At 36.2% G+C, this 17,257-nt stretch overlaps 1 protein-coding gene across 2 annotated transcripts in view; it reads right to left on the reverse strand.

Annotated features, from left to right (window-relative positions):
• SEC23A (Sec23 homolog A, coat complex II component) overlaps positions 1-17,257 on the reverse strand; it is a 75,174-nt gene that overhangs the window by 18,214 nt on the left and 39,703 nt on the right. For both annotated transcript variants that reach the window (XM_027522070.1, XM_027522069.1), the window contains 6 exons: positions 14,726-14,806; positions 13,003-13,092; positions 11,275-11,381; positions 6,406-6,559; positions 2,554-2,631; positions 709-870 (listed from right to left, as the gene is read on the reverse strand). In XM_027522070.1, coding sequence (XP_027377871.1) covers positions 709-870; positions 2,554-2,631; positions 6,406-6,559; positions 11,275-11,381; positions 13,003-13,092; positions 14,726-14,806 — 672 coding nt within the window. The remainder of the gene's footprint in view (positions 1-708; positions 871-2,553; positions 2,632-6,405; positions 6,560-11,274; positions 11,382-13,002; positions 13,093-14,725; positions 14,807-17,257) is intronic.

The raw sequence follows: 17,257 nt of genomic DNA on the forward strand, positions 1-17,257 counted from the left end.
AGTGAATAAAGGCAGCATTAGAGATCATTAACAAATAGATATCATATTCTCTTTATACTGACCCTTCCTAAAGTTATTATTTTCAAATATAGTCATTACATACTTTTAAGTAAACAAATTGTTTTAATCATGAAACAGAAAAACTATCTATTTGAAAATAGGTAAAAATAATTGGGACAGTTTGCTAAGAAGGCAAAATGGATAGCTTTATCATCTTTCTAAGTATATATCTTTATAATCAACTGTATCTTATGTTCCAAAAGACTATAGGAGAATGGGACTGTATTAAAACAAAGTTTTTGTTTAGACAGAATGCCCTAATTGTCAGACACTAAACTCTGGAATACAGTTTCTAGAATCGTCATCACCTGCAGACATTGGTAAGGACATAAGTCATGAGACCGATAGGATTTTTATCAACCAAATGACTAGACAAAATAATCTTTAAAAAGTCTGTTAAAAAAATTTTTAATAAATACAAAGTCTCATAGCTGTTTATCTTTTTAATAATTTCCTAATATAGCCTAGCATTTTATCTAGCATATAGTAAGCACTCATAAACATTAAGAGTACATATGAATAACAAGATATTCATGCTTGAATTAAATTCTTACATTTAATAACTATATTTCAAGAAAAACCTAGTTGTTTTACTCTAATAGCAGACAGCACAGTAACAAAACCAATTTCTTTTTCTACCCCTCTCACCTCTGGTGGTCCACTAAAAGAATAAGCGTACAGAATAGGCTGAATCATGATGAGAGACTGGGTCAAGTCTTGACGCATAAAGTGGTGACGGTAATAGGAACTCTCATCAGGACTATTGTTAAAAACTTGCAAGAAAGGAGATCTTCTTAAATGAAACATAAACTACAAGATAAAACATGTGAGATAGCTTTAACTGATTTTAATATGGCAACAGAAGTTTACTACTATGAACACATTTGATTACAGCCATTAATACAAAAAAACAACTTACAATAACAACATTCTAAATTGTATTTCTCAGAATCTTACCCATGATATCTATCAGTTACTTAAAAATGCAACTCAACAACAACTAAAAAGAAAGAGATGACTCAAAAGAAAACCAAGACTAGGGACAAAAACCCTTTGTTTGGATCTAAGTCAAATATTTAGACTGAGGGCTTCCCTGGTGCTTCAGTGGTAAAGAATCCGCCTGCCAAAGCAGGAGACAGTTTCAATCCCTGGGATGGAAGATCCCCAGAGAAGGAAACGGCAACCCACTCCAGTATTCTTGCCTGGAGAATTCCAAGGACAGAGGAGTCTGGCGAGCTACAATCCATAGGGTCACAAAAGAGCTGGACACGACTTAGTGACTAAACAACAATAACTTAAACTAATGCCCTCAATTCCCTTACAATTTTCTGATATGAAGTGAGATCCGAGAATTCTCAAAACACAAAGGGTTGCCTCCCTTAAGACAAGTGAGTGACAGTCACTTAGTTGTGCCTGACTCTTTTCGACCCCAGGGACTATATATAGCCTGCCAGGCTCCTCTGTCCACGGAATTCTCCAGGCAAGAATACTGGAGTGGGTAGCCACTCCCTTCTCCATTAAGACAAGTAGACACTGCCTTATTCTAATCCTCCAAAATCTCAACAAGAGACTTGGGGAAGTCTCCCCCATAAACATGGAGTTTCTAGGTTACAGATCAATGAACTATTTTCAAAAAATAAGAGTATCTCTGAAAAGAAGGTCGAAGCTTTAAACAAAGTTTCTGTGAGGAGCAAAAATTTGAATTTCCATATCTCAATATTAATCATCCTTCCAGGTTAAGGTAATATAAAATACCACTTCTTCCATAAAGATATACCAAATAATCCATTTGGAAGGATTCTTTAAAGTTTCCTTTAAATATTGTGTCTCTGTTGTAGTGTTGAATCTCACTTTCTTTTCTGCATTGTTTACATATATTTCAGATCTCACCCTTCAAAATGAACGCTCCTTGAAAACAGAATCCACATCAACCATCTTTATTCTCCTAAATTACTTGCACTTCGTATATACTCAGTTGAATAAATATTATCTCTATTACTCATCATATAAACCTATACTTTTGGGAATATCTACCAAAACAACAGACAGATAGACTCCACTATCCAAGTAGAAAGGTTCTGTAAGATAAAGGTTCTTTTCTATTTATCTGGGATATCTCCATAAAGTTGTCCTCAGGCAACGATACCATAAGACTAGCAGATTGTTAAAATTACTTCCTTTCGGCAGTACTACTATTAGTTAGATCCCTTTTATCAGATGGAAAGCTAATCTGCGTCATACCAAACTGTGCTCCCTGATAAGGTTCTGGTGTAAATTTCTACTCACCACAAATATATACTATATGCAAGGTTATCATAAAAATACTACTTACTTTCACTAACTATTCAACCATAATACTGTTTTCTTAGCTATCTCAAAACTTAAAACCTAACCAAAAGAATAATCCTATAAGATGAGTAATAAAAGACAACAGGAAAAGTGAGACCCGACGCTACTGTCAACACTAAGAACACAGATCTTCTGTCTACTCACCTGTGGATAAAGGGAGAAAGTTTCTGAAAATCTGAAGGAACTTGGATCATCTTTGTGATACTCGCCAAACTTCTGACACTAAATAAAATAAAACTTGTTAGTAATACATACTCTGGCACAGAGCTAAAACTTCTGCCTATGTGTTTTCTATTTTTAAAAAGTTATTCTCTTTAGGAGGCAGATACTTGACACAGTAAAACTGGGATATTATTTATAGACTTACCAAGAGAATGATTACCAAAAAAGACAGAAATCTGAATTTTGGAAGCAAACAATACATTTGCTTCAGTGCAGAACAACTCATCTTAAAAGTGTTTGCATTTTTTTAAACTAAGTGTCTCTGATAGCAAATAAAGAGCTCTGGGTGATGGCCCAAGGAGCTCAGTATGTGCCCCCTAAGACCCTACCTAAAAAAGAGAACAGTCTATAGACAGAAACATGTGCTGTCAAGATACCACAGTGGCTCTAAAGGCAAAATGATGGTATAAAATTGGGTACACTCGAAAAAATACCAAAAAGAAAGAGCTACTGAGGAAAAAGAAAATCAAGATCAACGGGTAAACCCGGATGGAAAGAACACAAAGGCAGAAACTAAAAGGCAATAAAGGAGACACATACTCTAGCAATAGGGAAGTAAACCCTCCATGATAATATAACAAAAGGCATCAAAGTAACTGAGATAATCCACAGGAGAAAAGTGCTCAGCACAACAGCGGACACTAACTAAGCACTGAGTAAATGGTAGCTTCCTCTTTGTTCTTCAGCAAAGTCTCTGACCTGAAAAGTTTCTATAGTACTTATGTAACTGGTCTACTTCCTGGCAACATCTATTAGTACTTGCATATGATCAAGGGCAAAAATAACCACCAAAAAGTAACAAGAGATTCACTGCTGAAAGTAGTGCAGGGCTTTTGTAGCCTAAAATGTTCAACTAAATCATTTACATAGCTATCTGTGCCATAAAGAACACATAAAAGGCATAATTGGTTTGACCACATTTTTGGTTTTCAGGAAAAATCATTTCAGAACCACAGCTATCCAAAGGATAAAAAAGCTGCAGCTGCAGCACTAATCCTCAGAAAACAGATCTTGGTATCTGGGAATAAGAGTACTTCTGACATCAATGTGCCCTAATAACATTTCACTGATGAAACTTATAGATTAGGATAATAATTTTCACTGTCCAATATGAAAGCCACTAGCTATGATAAATTAAAATTAATTAAAATTAAATTAAAATCCAGCTTCTCAGTTGCACTAGCCATATTTCAAGTACTCAAGAGCCACATGTTGGTAGTAGTTCCATAATGGACAGTGCCAATAACAGAACATTTCTGCCATTGTAGAAAGTTCTCCTGGACTGGTCTAAAATACAAAATATACTTGAGATCTAGAACATCAAACACGTTGGAAAGATTTTTCAGAAAAGCCAGTATGCCACACATCATTTGATTTTATTATAAGATCAGTCACTTTTTCATGTTTTTCATTTTCATTTTTATTGGTGACTGCATTCCTTCTTTTGCTAATTCCTTGTCCATGATCTTTGCTTATCTTTTACCCAAATACTACTCATTTGCAATAGCTCTTATATATGAAAATTTTCACATTTTGCCATACATGTAATAATGTTGGTAATAAATTGTGCTAATGGTATTTTTACCACACAGACTTTTGTTTCATTTGAATGTAATAAATCTTTTAATATTTTTATTTAATGGCTCCTGATTATATGTTTCATATTTAAAGTCCTTTTTCATCCAGAGGTTAAATGCATATTAACTTATTTTTTATAAATATTGCCTATGCCACAGATAACAATATAAATTTTGTATAATATACACATACATAAATTTCTAATCTTTGGGTTACTTTTTAAAATTTTACTGAACACTCAAATGCCCTGGCATTAATTACTGGAATTGAGAGTAGTTTTTATTTACAACCCAACCAGAACACTACCACAAATGAGAAAAAAAACAAAAACTGAAGCAAAAAGGAGGTATATTAAAGATCCACTGTTTGAGTTATTTACTAGTAGTAAGACTGGGCAAATAAAGCAATAGTAACACAATTTTCTTGGAGAAAATAACAACACTTGTAAGAACTTTAGTCTTTAATTCAGCTATTAGTAATGCACAAAGCCAGCCACATAAATGAGCCCAAAGGGTCAAAGCCTAACCTCTGTAAGAAAATGGTAATGATGGAAGCAGTCCTCCTTAAAAACAGCACAACTAAAGTGCCTGGTCCCACCAGTATACCAGAAAAAGTGCAGCTTCACACGGAAAGCTACTTATCAGTGGGTTTTACACAGGTTGATAACCCAAGGTGTACATTCCGATTTCGTGTCATATGTCATAACCTACAAATGCAGTGATAATAGGTTAACTACAAATCATAACCATATGACAAATAAATGTGCTGATTACTTCAAACAGCTTTTAGATTCTCAAAGCAGTAAAGTATTTGTTAAAATTACATAGTCACAATTAGTGAAAAAGCTCAGGAAACAAGATATTTCAGAGCAAAATTTATTATCTAGAAAAGAAAAAAATCACACAGTAGATAAGAACCTAATAATGACCACATGTAAAATTACAGTAAGTAAAATGCTAGGATAAGATGAAGTCTGAGAAATTAGAAAGGTTCCATTGTAAAACAATATAAAAAGTGAATGCATTCATGACATGTTAAATGATGTTGAAGAGGTTTGTATAATTGGCTGAAAAATAACAGCTTCCCTAATCAAGCGAACAAGTCAACAGATTTCACCAATGTCATGCCAAGTTGCTAAATAACTGTGAAATTCCAGAGGATTTTTCTGCTGCCCTAAACAAGCAAAGGGCAAAACATATTTAATGTTTTGATCTTCTTATATGGAAACCAAAGTCTACTTTGGAGAAAATATGCTGGCATTTGTACTGACGGTGTCCAATTAATGGTTGGCTCCAAGAAAGGTTTTATGACTCTTGTCAAAAAAAGACAGGCTGATGTTGCCACAACACTGTTTTCTTCACAAAGAGGTCCTAGAGTAAAAACGCCCTCAAAAGTGAAAGAATGAAAGCACTGGATGATGCTACAAAAATGGTTAACTTTATTAAACAAAGACTAGTTCCCTCAATAATGTTTTAAATATACATGAAAATTTAGACAAAGAACACAAAAACTTCCTGCTAAAAAAAGAAATTTGATAGCCTAGCAAAGACAGTTCTCAATAGAATTTCCAAACTCAAGGAAGAATTGAAGAAGTACTTTCAAGGAAATTATAGGCCAGAATTTGCTGAGTAAATAGGAAGCATTAAGAACAGAACTTAACTAAGCATTCTAGGTCATAAGGAAAGTAATGGGTTCCTGACATGTTAAAGCCCAAGTATAATTAGCATTCTTAACAACTTTACTAACATACACTTTGGTAGCCTAGATACAGATAATAAAGACTTGTCTATGTTTTATATGTTAATGTGTATAATTTTTATATCCTAATTAATTTCTCTTCAAACTTCCACTAAAATAAAAATAGAAAATTAAAACCACAGCAGTGGAGGAAACTATGCAAAAATACAGTAAAAACAAATACAGCAATTAAATTGGGAATTAATTTGGTATCAGTCCCCCCAAATAATAATAGGTACATAATTGTCACTCCTTCATTTTAACGAAAAAAGGCATTTTCATTTACTGGAAGAGATCGATGAGCTCTACTATTCATGACTATGCCTTTCTCAGCAACTTGATCAGTAGTCCCTCCACAGTCCTTCAGTTACACTGTCAAGTACCTTTGAAAGAGATTATCAGAAAATACTGACCATCAATAAATGCATACCGATTCAGAACAGTATGTTTACTTCTTACCAGTCTTATGAGCTGTCTGTCTAGCCATCTAAGCACATCTGGACCTTCTTCAGTTTCAGCTCTATAAATCGCCAGCCGAGCCATAAGAATGGCAGCTGCCTCCTGGTCAAAAGATGCAGCAATGTTTTGGATCTGAGTTTGAGCATCTGCCCAGCTAAAAACAAGAAGAAAATACAGAATTGCTGCTAAATTATAATGTTCATGATACCTTAGTTGGCTATTACACAGATTTAAATTTAAAAGATACAGAAAATTACATCAATATTTCAAAATTCCAATATTACCTAGAAAAATTAGGTTTAAAAAATCACTAATAGTAGTTTCAGTATAGTACTCACTGTTTTCAGAAAAAAATATCCAAACCTAATAAAATCCTCTAAAATAACTGCATGTGCCTAGGTGCTTCAGTCCTGTCCAGCTCTTTGCGACCCCACGGACCGCAGCCCGCCAGGCTTCTCTGTCCATGGGATTCTCCAGGAAAGAATACTGGAGTGAGTTGCAATGCCCTCCTCCAGGGGATGTTCCTGACCCATGGATGAAACTCATGTCCCTTATGTCTCCTGCACTGGCAGGCAAGTTCTTGACCACCAGTGCCACCGCAGAAGCAGTAGATTTCCAAACACATTCCTTAAAACATTAAGATCTTTACATATAAAAATAACAGCATAGGTATGTGTGTGTGTATGCACACAGATACACGGGTTGGTATCACAACAAACTGTGGAAAATTCAACAGTTAGAACTGGACATGGAACAACAGACTGGTTCCAAATCGGGAAAGGAGCACATCAAGGCTATATATTGGCACTGTGCTTATTTAACTTACATACAGAATACATCATGAGAAATGCTGGGCTGGATGAAGCACAAGCTGGAATCAAGATTGCTGGGAGAAATATCAATAAACCTCAGATATGCAGATGACACCACTCTATGGCAGAAAGCGAACAAGAACTAAAGAGCCTCTTGATGAAGGTGAAAAAAAGTTGGCTTAAAACTCAATATTCAGAAAACTAAGATCATGGCATCTGGTCCCATCACTTCATGGGAAATACATGAAGAAACAGTGGAAACAGTGACAGACTTGATTTTTTTGGGCTCCAAAATCACTGCAAATGGTGACTACAGCCATGAAATTAAAAGACACTTGCTCCTTGGAAAGAAAGTTATGACCAACCTAGACAGCATACCAAAAAGCAGAGACATTACTTTGCCAACAAAGGTCTGTCTAGTCAAAGCTATGGTTTTTCCAGTAGTCATGTATGGATGTGAGAGTTGAACTATAAAGAAAGCTGAGAGCCGATGAATTGATGCTTTTGAACTGTGGTGTTGGAGAAGACTCTTGAGAGTCCCTTGGACTACAAGGAGATCCAACCAGTCCATCCTAAAGGAAATCAGTCCTGAATATTCATTGAAAGGACTGATGCTGAAGCTGAAACTCCAATTCTTTGGCCACCTGATGCAAAGAAGTGACATTTGAAAAGACTCTCATGCTGGGAAAGATTAAAGGCAGGAGAAGAAGGGAATGACAGAGGATGCGACGGTTGGATGGCATCACCGACTGAATAGGCATGAATTTGAGTAAATTCCAGGAGTTGGTGATGGGACAGGGAGGCCTGGCATGCTGCAATCCATGGGGTCGCAAAGAATCAGATACGACTGAGCGACTGAACTGAACTGAACTGACATGGGTTGGTATATCAGACTTTAAAAATTCATTTCTTCAATCTTATAAAATCTTCAATCTTATAAAAACAGAAAAATGGAAACACAAAAAATAAAATTTTCTCCCAGACTAAATAATTATCATTTCCTGAACCAGAAAATGAATAAAGTATCAGAATTTTTTCTCATTGGTCTTTAATTCAATTATTAGTAATAAAAATTACTTAATTAAAATTATTATGCATTCTTTTCTCTCCATATTGATACACTAAAACCAATAAAAAATAATAAGTAAAATTTTAGTCTAAGTGATTCATTTGATATTATATATAAAATAGCACAATTTATTAAACTCACCTGTTCTATAAATCTAATCCAGTCAAGCTGATAATGAGGAGACCCAGCAATAGCTTTTGTTTGTTTGTCTAACATTTCACAGGCAGAGTTTTTTAATACTTCAGCTGATCCTGTTCCTAAAGCACCTCACTTAAAGCAATTCTGGCAATACTTATAGCTTCGTGAAAAGCTGAACCACTTTTACATGACTCAGAGCTCTAAGAAGGGATCTCACGCAGCAGCACTCAAATTCTTCTCCTTTTTTCCTGTGCTTTTAATTTTTTTTCAAGTAGACAAATAATTGTTTAATATTTTCCAGGTGACTTATAGCCATAGATTATCTCAGTCTAATGAAATACCAAAAAGCAGAAAACAATGAGACTGAATAAAGGAATAAGAACTGGCAATTTTAAAGGTTACTTTTAGTGCAATTTAAACACTTAGTGATTATACTAACAGTTTAATTTAATTACTTTTAAGTAAAAAAATATCATAGAACTAAAAACAAAGCTGTTGCTTGTCTGGCCACGCAGCAGGGCTTGCAGAATCTTAGTTCCCCAACCCGGGAGTGAACCAGGGCCCAGGGCAGTTGAAGTACCAATGGTTAGGACCACTAGATCACCACGGAATTCTCAAAAGCAAAACTGTTTTAAATGGGAATTTTTTCCCAACTTGTACGACCATGATATTCACTTGCTGAAACATTTTTCTCCTGAAAACAAAACGGTTCAGCAGTGAAAAATACATTAGCAAGCAAACACATACAAATTTACTACTTAAAAGTTATTTAGCCATCAATTTAAAATTTTATTCCTAAAGTTTAAAGGGTTTGTTCACATGGCAAAATCTGTCTTCTGTATTTTCAATACTCTTTCACTATGATTCTTACCAGTAGTTTCAAACCAAACTTTCCAGATCAAAGTTATTTTCTCTATACAACACAGGATAACTTGACTGTATCTCAGGAACTTAAGTCCTTTACTTTCATATGGTTTATTCACTTAACAAATGCACTTGCCTTGGCCAATAAATAAAGGGGAAAAAATAAGACTTGATTATTGAAAATGGCCAGGATAAGCTAATTTGAAGAAGTGGGTGCTTTGGTGATACTCAAAGATATAAATGGCACCAAAACACACATGGTATCTCTCTACAAATAGCCTCAAAAATTCGAAGCAAAAAAAAATTGAAGATCTGTAAATCCATGAAAAATTTCTTATAACAAAAGTTCCCTTTCTCTTGAAAGATTAACCTCTTTTTAAAACTTTTCATTTTAAGAATATTTCAAACATAAAAGCAATGAGTAGAATAATCTATATGTTCATCACCTAAATTAAACAATTGTCAGCACTGTAACATTCTGTTTTGCCATTCTCTCTTCCTTCATACACACACACTTTTTCTTTTGCCAAACTTTGTGAGACTAAATTAAAGATAGGTATTTCACCTTCTCCTTAAATACTTCAATGTGTATCTCCTAAGAATAAAAAAGTTCCTTTATACAGCTCCAGTTACAAAATAAATGAAATTAAACACTGATATAACTCCAGTATTCCTGTCTGGGAAATCTCATGGACAGAAGAACCAGGCAGGCTATAGTCCGTGGCATTGCCAAGAATCGGACACAACTTAGCAAATGAACACCACCACCACCACACAATCTGGAGACTGGGATTTGGGGAAATAGTTCTTGATGGAAATTTGGCATAAAATGGAAAGTGAAGTGACCTAGCAATATGGAATATAGACTTTTGTAAGAAATTAAAATTTGTGTATAGAATAATAGTTGCAAATATTCAAACAATAAATTCCGTGGTTAAAGGGAAAAAAAAAAAGATAAAATATTATTATCCTATATGTAGACCAAATTCAAATTGCCCCAATTGTCTCAACAATGTCCCTATAGCAAAAATTTTCCTGACAGGATTTTATCCAGGATTGCATACTGGCTTTAGTTATAATGTCTCTTTAGTCTCCTTTAATTTGGACAAGTTACTAACAGTTTCTTTGCCTTCTAAGACATTTTTGTTGAGTCTAAGCCAGTGGCTTTGTAAAGTATCCCTCAATTTGACATGCTCAGTTGTTTCCTTAAGCAAATATTTTGAATTCCAAATTAAGTTATACAGGCATGTGGGGGTGGGACGTGTATATGCTGCTGCTAAGTCACTTCAGTCGTGTACAACTCTGTGCAACCCCATAGACGGCAGCCCGCCAGGCTCCTCTGTCCCTGGAATCCTCCAGGCAAGACTATTAGAGTGGGTTGCATTTCCTTCTCCAGTGTACATGTTGAGGTGGCATAAATAAATTGACCTATTTGCCAAGAATCAATACTTCAAAGTTTGTAGTATAAAATCTGAACAAACATAAAGGAAAGCTCAATTGGCACTTTTTCTTCAAAAGAGTAATATACTCCCTTAACATTCATTCAAGGATTTTAAGTCAGAGCAAAGTTATAGCAGGACAATATATCTAATCTCTCTACATACTGCCCTGTACTATTTAACAGGCCATCCAACACAACCCTCTGTTGAAACATTAGGCCGTGTCCATCACTCACCAAAATAGTCTCATGATTTTAGAAATGAAGCTGAAATTTAAATACATTTCAATAAAAAGAGAGCTATGATGCCTTCCTTCAGTGTGCATTTTCTAAACCATACCTAGATTAGGTTAAGTTTATACTGCCCAACACTTCCTACTCAGACAATCAAATCCAAGACAAAAATAGACCAAAAGTCTGTTCACGTCTAGACTCACCTCATCTAAGAATCCTTTCCAGACCAACTTCATTTCAAAATGTCACTCAAAATAGGAAGCCAGTTTGGGGAGCATGACACATAAATTAAATCTCTAACAAATACAACTTACTTCCTAGCAATGGTGGTCACTCGTATGCGTCTCTGCCCACTTGAATGCTGATACTGAGTCACAAACTGGATTGCACCACGCCCTCCTTGAGGAATTGGAGCATTATGCTGCATAAAAATAAAAGAGCAGAATCTAAGCAAAGTCTATTACAATGTTGTCATATACTCATGGATTGCATATTCTAGCACTAACAATTCATTCTAAAATCTATCAGAAGGATGCTTATTTCAAGGGCATACAGAACAATGGCGATTTACCACATGAAGGAGAAATGTATTGGGGAGAGGAGAAAAATTATGAAGGATAAGAGGGAACTGAGTCAAGCTAGTAAACCAATTTCAAGTAATATATAATTCAGAGAAACATGAAAAAGCAAAATGAAGAGAGAAGTGTAAAGAAATTAAAAGATAAAAAAAAGCATATGTGAGGCAGTTCTGCCTAACAGTAACTGGATAAAAAGAAATGGAACTAACATAAAAAAGAATGAAATAATGCCTTTTACAGTAATATGGATGGACTGAGATATAATCATACCAAGTAAGAGAGACAGAGAAATACGTATATCATACGGTATCATTTATATGTAGGATCTAAAAAAAAGATACAAATGAACTTATTTACAAAACAGAAATAAATTCACAGACATAGAAAACAAATTTATGGTTACCAAAGGGGAAGGCTGGGGTGGGGGATTAGGATTTGGGGATTAACATATACACACTACTATATATAAAACAGATAACCAACAAGGACCTACTGTATAGCACAGGGAACTATACTCAATATTTTGTAATAACCTATAAGGGAAAAGAATCTGAAAAAGAATAGAAAAATATATATGTATAACTTTGCTGTACACCTGAAACTAACACAACATTTCAAATTGACTACAATTCAATAAAAGAAAAAGAGCTAAGTTTCCTCCCCTACGTACATAAGATGAAAACACAGATTTTAGGAAGATAATCACATGATGAACAGATGACCAACAGAAAACCATTAATGAGAAGAGACCAACAGTAATATATGATAATCATCCTCAGAAAGAAACAAGACGGTCAAAAGGGAAACTTTCTTCATGCCCTTTGACAACAGCCATTCTTGCTTTGTTGTTGTTGTTACTGTCTGTCAATAAGAGCCACTATCTTTTTCACAAATTTTAATAGTTAAAAAAGAAAATTACTGCATATATTTTAGGCAGGCTCACTACTAATACTTCATAGTTCATTTTATGCCCAATAACTACTGGTATATCAATATTTATACGTTATATCATTCTTTAATATGATAATGTTCTCCTGCAGCAGAAGAAAATATCGTTCCAAATACTGGCATCTTTTACCTTCCAATCTTTTTCTATAAATTTTGATATCTTAAACTTTCTTTCAAAAGGACTCATATATCAGTATACCTTGCGACACCTAGGAGGAACTAGATACCCACCTACAAAAATGCATAACTAGAGCAGAATTTAAGATTTTATTTATGCTACAGCTTTAAAACAAAAGACTAAAAGCTGGGTTGTCCAAGGTTGGGTATTTGCAGCTCTCCCTGACATCTCTTATTATACAGTATGTCCTCTCACCAAGGAGTGTAGCCTTGAGAAACAGAAAATGACAAAGAAAAATTTCAAAACAGAACAAGCTTTTGGTCATAGCTCTGGAAATACTCATGGCCTAAATTACGTTTTCAAATATACATTTCAATATTCAAATATAAAAGTCATACCTGATTGACAACTTCAAAATATATGGCTAAGGTTGTGGTGGGACTGAGTCCACATATCTTCCACTGACAAGTGCCACCTGTTCCTATCTCCTGTAAAAATAAAACACAGCATATTTGAAAGCTAGAGAATATAATTTATCTCTGGTGGTGGTGGTGGTGGTGGTGGTTTAGTCAGTAAGTCATGTCCGATTCTTGCAACCCCACGGACTGTAGCCTGCCAGGCTCCTCTGTCCATGGGATTCTCCAGGCAAGAGTACTGGAGTGGGAATTTACCACTATATATATGTGTGTGTATATATATATGTATATATATATATATGGGCTTCCTTTGTAGCTCAGTCGGTAAAGAATCTGCCTGCAGTGCAGGAGACCTGGGTTTGGTCCCTGGGTTGGGAAGATTCCCTGGAGAAGGAAATGGCAACCCACTCCAGTATCCTTGCCTGGAAAATCTCATGGACACAGGAGCCTAGTGGGCTGCAGTCCATGGGGTCGCAAAGTCGGGCACGACTGAGCGACTAACATTTACTTACTTATACACACACACACACACACACACACACACACACATATATGCATATATATATAAAGGTGGAAACGTAGAAAAAAAAACCAGTGAGAAAAAATTTACTTCAGGTTTCTAACTAATTTAATAAATGTCAAATGTCTAAGATTTTTTTAAGATCATATAAATATGCCATGAAATAAAATTAAGCAGTTTTCACACAAATAAAATTAATTCAAATCCTTGCTAAGTAAATTATAAAAGTATTAGCATAAGTTTCTCATATTGGAGACATTACAAGTATACTCAATTTAATGAAGTAATTACAACTAACATTATCCTTCTATCCAATGATTTAATCCACTTAAAGAGATAGTGATTTAACATACGCATATGAATACAGGTTCTTCGGATCAGAACTGTGTAATTTAAGCCATCTAATTTCCAAGAAAACATCTTAGATATAAATTTTTACCATGCAAACTGCTTAAAATTAATTTTTAAAGTGTCATTTCAAAGATGATTGCACACTTTGTATTTTATCCCATCATTTTCTTCACAGCTACATGATTCTACCATTTCAAAGCACCTTATACATCTCCTAGATAGAATAATAGTAAAGAAAGGAATTAATTCAGCTTGTGGCTTAGCTGGTAAAGAATCAGACTGCAATGTGGGAGACCTGAGTTAGAACCCTGGGTTTGGAAGATCCCCTGGAGAAGGGAAAGGCTACCCACTCCAGTATTCTGGCCTGGAGAATTCCATGGACTGTATAGTCCATGGGGTCGCAAAGAGTCAGACACGACTGAGTGACTTTCACTTTCACTTTCAAAATCTTAAATCTAATTCAATTACTCCAATGGAACCTCTATTAATGAAAACAATGGGGGAATCAATTTTGACTTTCAGAAATCTCCAACTTTCCAAATCATAATAGTTGCTTTTTCTCCCCCAGGCACAATGGGGCAAGGAATAACTTAGGCATAAAAAATAGAAGACTAGTGAGACAGTACAGAAGTTTTAATTTAGGGACAGATGGGAAAAGAAGAATGTGGAAAGAACCACCACACACAGAGGTATACCAATGGAAGCTGAACCACGTTCTACTGAAAAGCAGCCCACACAGTCATTTTGAAAGAATGCTACATATTGCCCAAGACTCTATTGAATCTACCCTGAGAATTAATGATTTTCTTTTTAGAAAAAAAGGTAGTGACTTACATTTTCAGACACACAGGGTCCTTTAGAATTGAGAGACACACAGGGTCCAATAGCTCCTGAAATCTTTATTTCCCTTGAGGTCTGCAAAATAAGAATATACAGTCAGCACCCCATATTGGTGGGCTCCACATCGGCACCTTTTTGAATGAGAGCTTTCTGGATATATGTGGCAATTTCTTAAAATAAGACAACAATGAAGTTCGCTGCATCAAATGGCTCTTCTTTTCACAAGCAATTTCTCTGTAGAATGCAACACTGTCGGACAGCATTTCACCCATTAATTGAACTTCTTTCAAAATTGGAGTGAGTCCTCTCAAACTCTGTCACTGCTTCATCAACTAAGTTTATATAACACTTTAAATCCTTTGGGGTCATTTCAACAATCTATAAAGTATTTTCACCAGTAGATTCTATTTCAAGAAACCCCACTTTCTTTGCTCATTCTGAAGAAGAAACTCTTCTCCATTCAAGCTTCATCATGAGATTGTAGCAATTCAGTCACACATTCAGGCTTCATTTTATTTTAAGTATTTATTTATTTCACTGTGCCAGGTCCTAGTTGCAGCACATAGGATCTTTGATCTTTACTGCAACATGCAGGATCTTTTAGTCATGGCACGTGGCTTCTTTCAGTTGCAACATATGAACTTCTATTTGCGGCATGTGGGATCTAGTTCCCTGACCAGGGATGGAAACTAGTGCTCCCTGCACTGGGAGCACAGTCTCAGCCACTGAACCACCAGAGAAGTTCCCAGGCTCTAATTCTGCTGCTGCTGCTAAGTCACTTCAGTCGTGTCTGACTCCGTGCGACCCCATAGACAGCAGCCCACCAGGCTCTGCCGTCCCTGGGATTCTCCAGGCAAGAACACTGGAGTGGGTTGCCATTTCCTTCTCCAGTGCAGGAAAGTGAAAAGTAAAAGTGAAGTTGCTCAGTCGTGTCCGACTCCTAGCGACCCCATGGACTGGAGCCTACCAGGCTCCTCTGTCCATGGGATTTGCCAGGCAAGAGTACTGGAGTGGGATGCCATCGCCTTCTAATTCTAGCTAGCTCTAATTCCCCACATCTAATTCTAGTTCCCTAGTTGTTTCCACTATATCTGTAATTACTTCCTCCACTGAAGTCTTGAACCCCTCAGAGACCCATGAGGCTTGAAACTTCTTTCAAATGCCTGTTAAGGCTGATATTTTTTACCTCTTTCCACAAATCACATATGTTCTTAGTGGCATCTAGAATGGTGAATTCTCTGCCAAGATTCATCAAATGAATCACCGTCTATGGCAGCATGACCTTATGAAATATATTTCTTAAAAAATATGACTTGAAAATTGAAATTACTGCTTGATCCATGGGCTGCATAACACATACTGGGTTAGCAGGCATGAAAACAACATGAATCTCATTGTCCGTCAGAGCTGTTGGAGTACCAGGTGCATTTTCAATGAGCAGTAGTATTTAAAAGAGAACCTTTTTTTCCTGAGCAGCAGGTCTCAACAGTGGGTTCAAAATATTCAGTAAACATGCGGTAAAGATATGCTGTCATCCAGGATATGCTGTTCCACTTAAAGAGCATGGAGAGAAGATTCTTAAGGGTCCAAGGATTTTCAGAAATGGTAAATGAGTCTTAATTCAACTTACAGTCACCAACTGCATTAGCCCCTAACAAGAGAGTCAAGACTGTCCTTTGAAGCCAGACATTGACTTCTCTCTAGCTATGAAAGTTCTCAATGGCATTTTCTTCCAGTAGAATACAATTTCACCTACATTGAAAACTTGTTTTAATTAACTACCTTCATTAACTAACCCAGTATCTGTTATGCAGGCCATGGATCTTAGCAAGATCTTCTGGATAATTTTCCTGCAGCTTCTACATTACCACTTGCTGCTTCCCTTGCACTCTCATACTTTCCTTAAATGTTATGAACTGACTCTGTGCTAGCTTCAGATTTTTCCTCTGCAGCTCCCTCACCTCTCTCAGCCTTCCAAGAATTGAAGAGAGTTAGGACCCACTCCAGTACTCTTGACTGGCAAATCCCATGGATGGAGGAGCCTGGTAGGCTGCAGTCCATGGAGTCGCTAAGAGTCGGACACGACTGAGCAACTTCACTTTCACTTTTCACTTTCATGCACTGGAGAAGGAAATGGCAACCCACTCCAGTGTTCTTGCCTGGAGAATCCCAGGGACGGGGAGCCTGGTGGGCTGCTGTCTATGGGGTCACACAGAGTCGGACACGACTGAAGCAATTTAGCAGCAGCAGCAGGGCCTGCTCGAGATTAGGATTTGGCCTAAGGGAATGTTATAGCAGGTTTTATCCTCTATCCAGGCTACTAAAAATATCCACAATCAGGCTATTTCACTTTCTTTTTGCTATCATTCATGTACTTTTAATTTCCTTCAAGAACTTTTCCTTTGCCTTTACAACTTGACTAAATGGTGCCATAAAGCCTAGCTTTTGGCCTGTCTTGGCTTTTGACGTGCCCTCTTCAGTAAGCTTTTGATTTAAAGTGAGAGATGTGGGACTCTTTCTTTTACT

Source organism: Bos indicus x Bos taurus, chromosome 21, assembly GCF_003369695.1.
Source record: "Bos indicus x Bos taurus breed Angus x Brahman F1 hybrid chromosome 21, Bos_hybrid_MaternalHap_v2.0, whole genome shotgun sequence".
NCBI classification, from domain to species: Eukaryota; Metazoa; Chordata; class Mammalia; order Artiodactyla; family Bovidae; genus Bos; species Bos indicus x Bos taurus.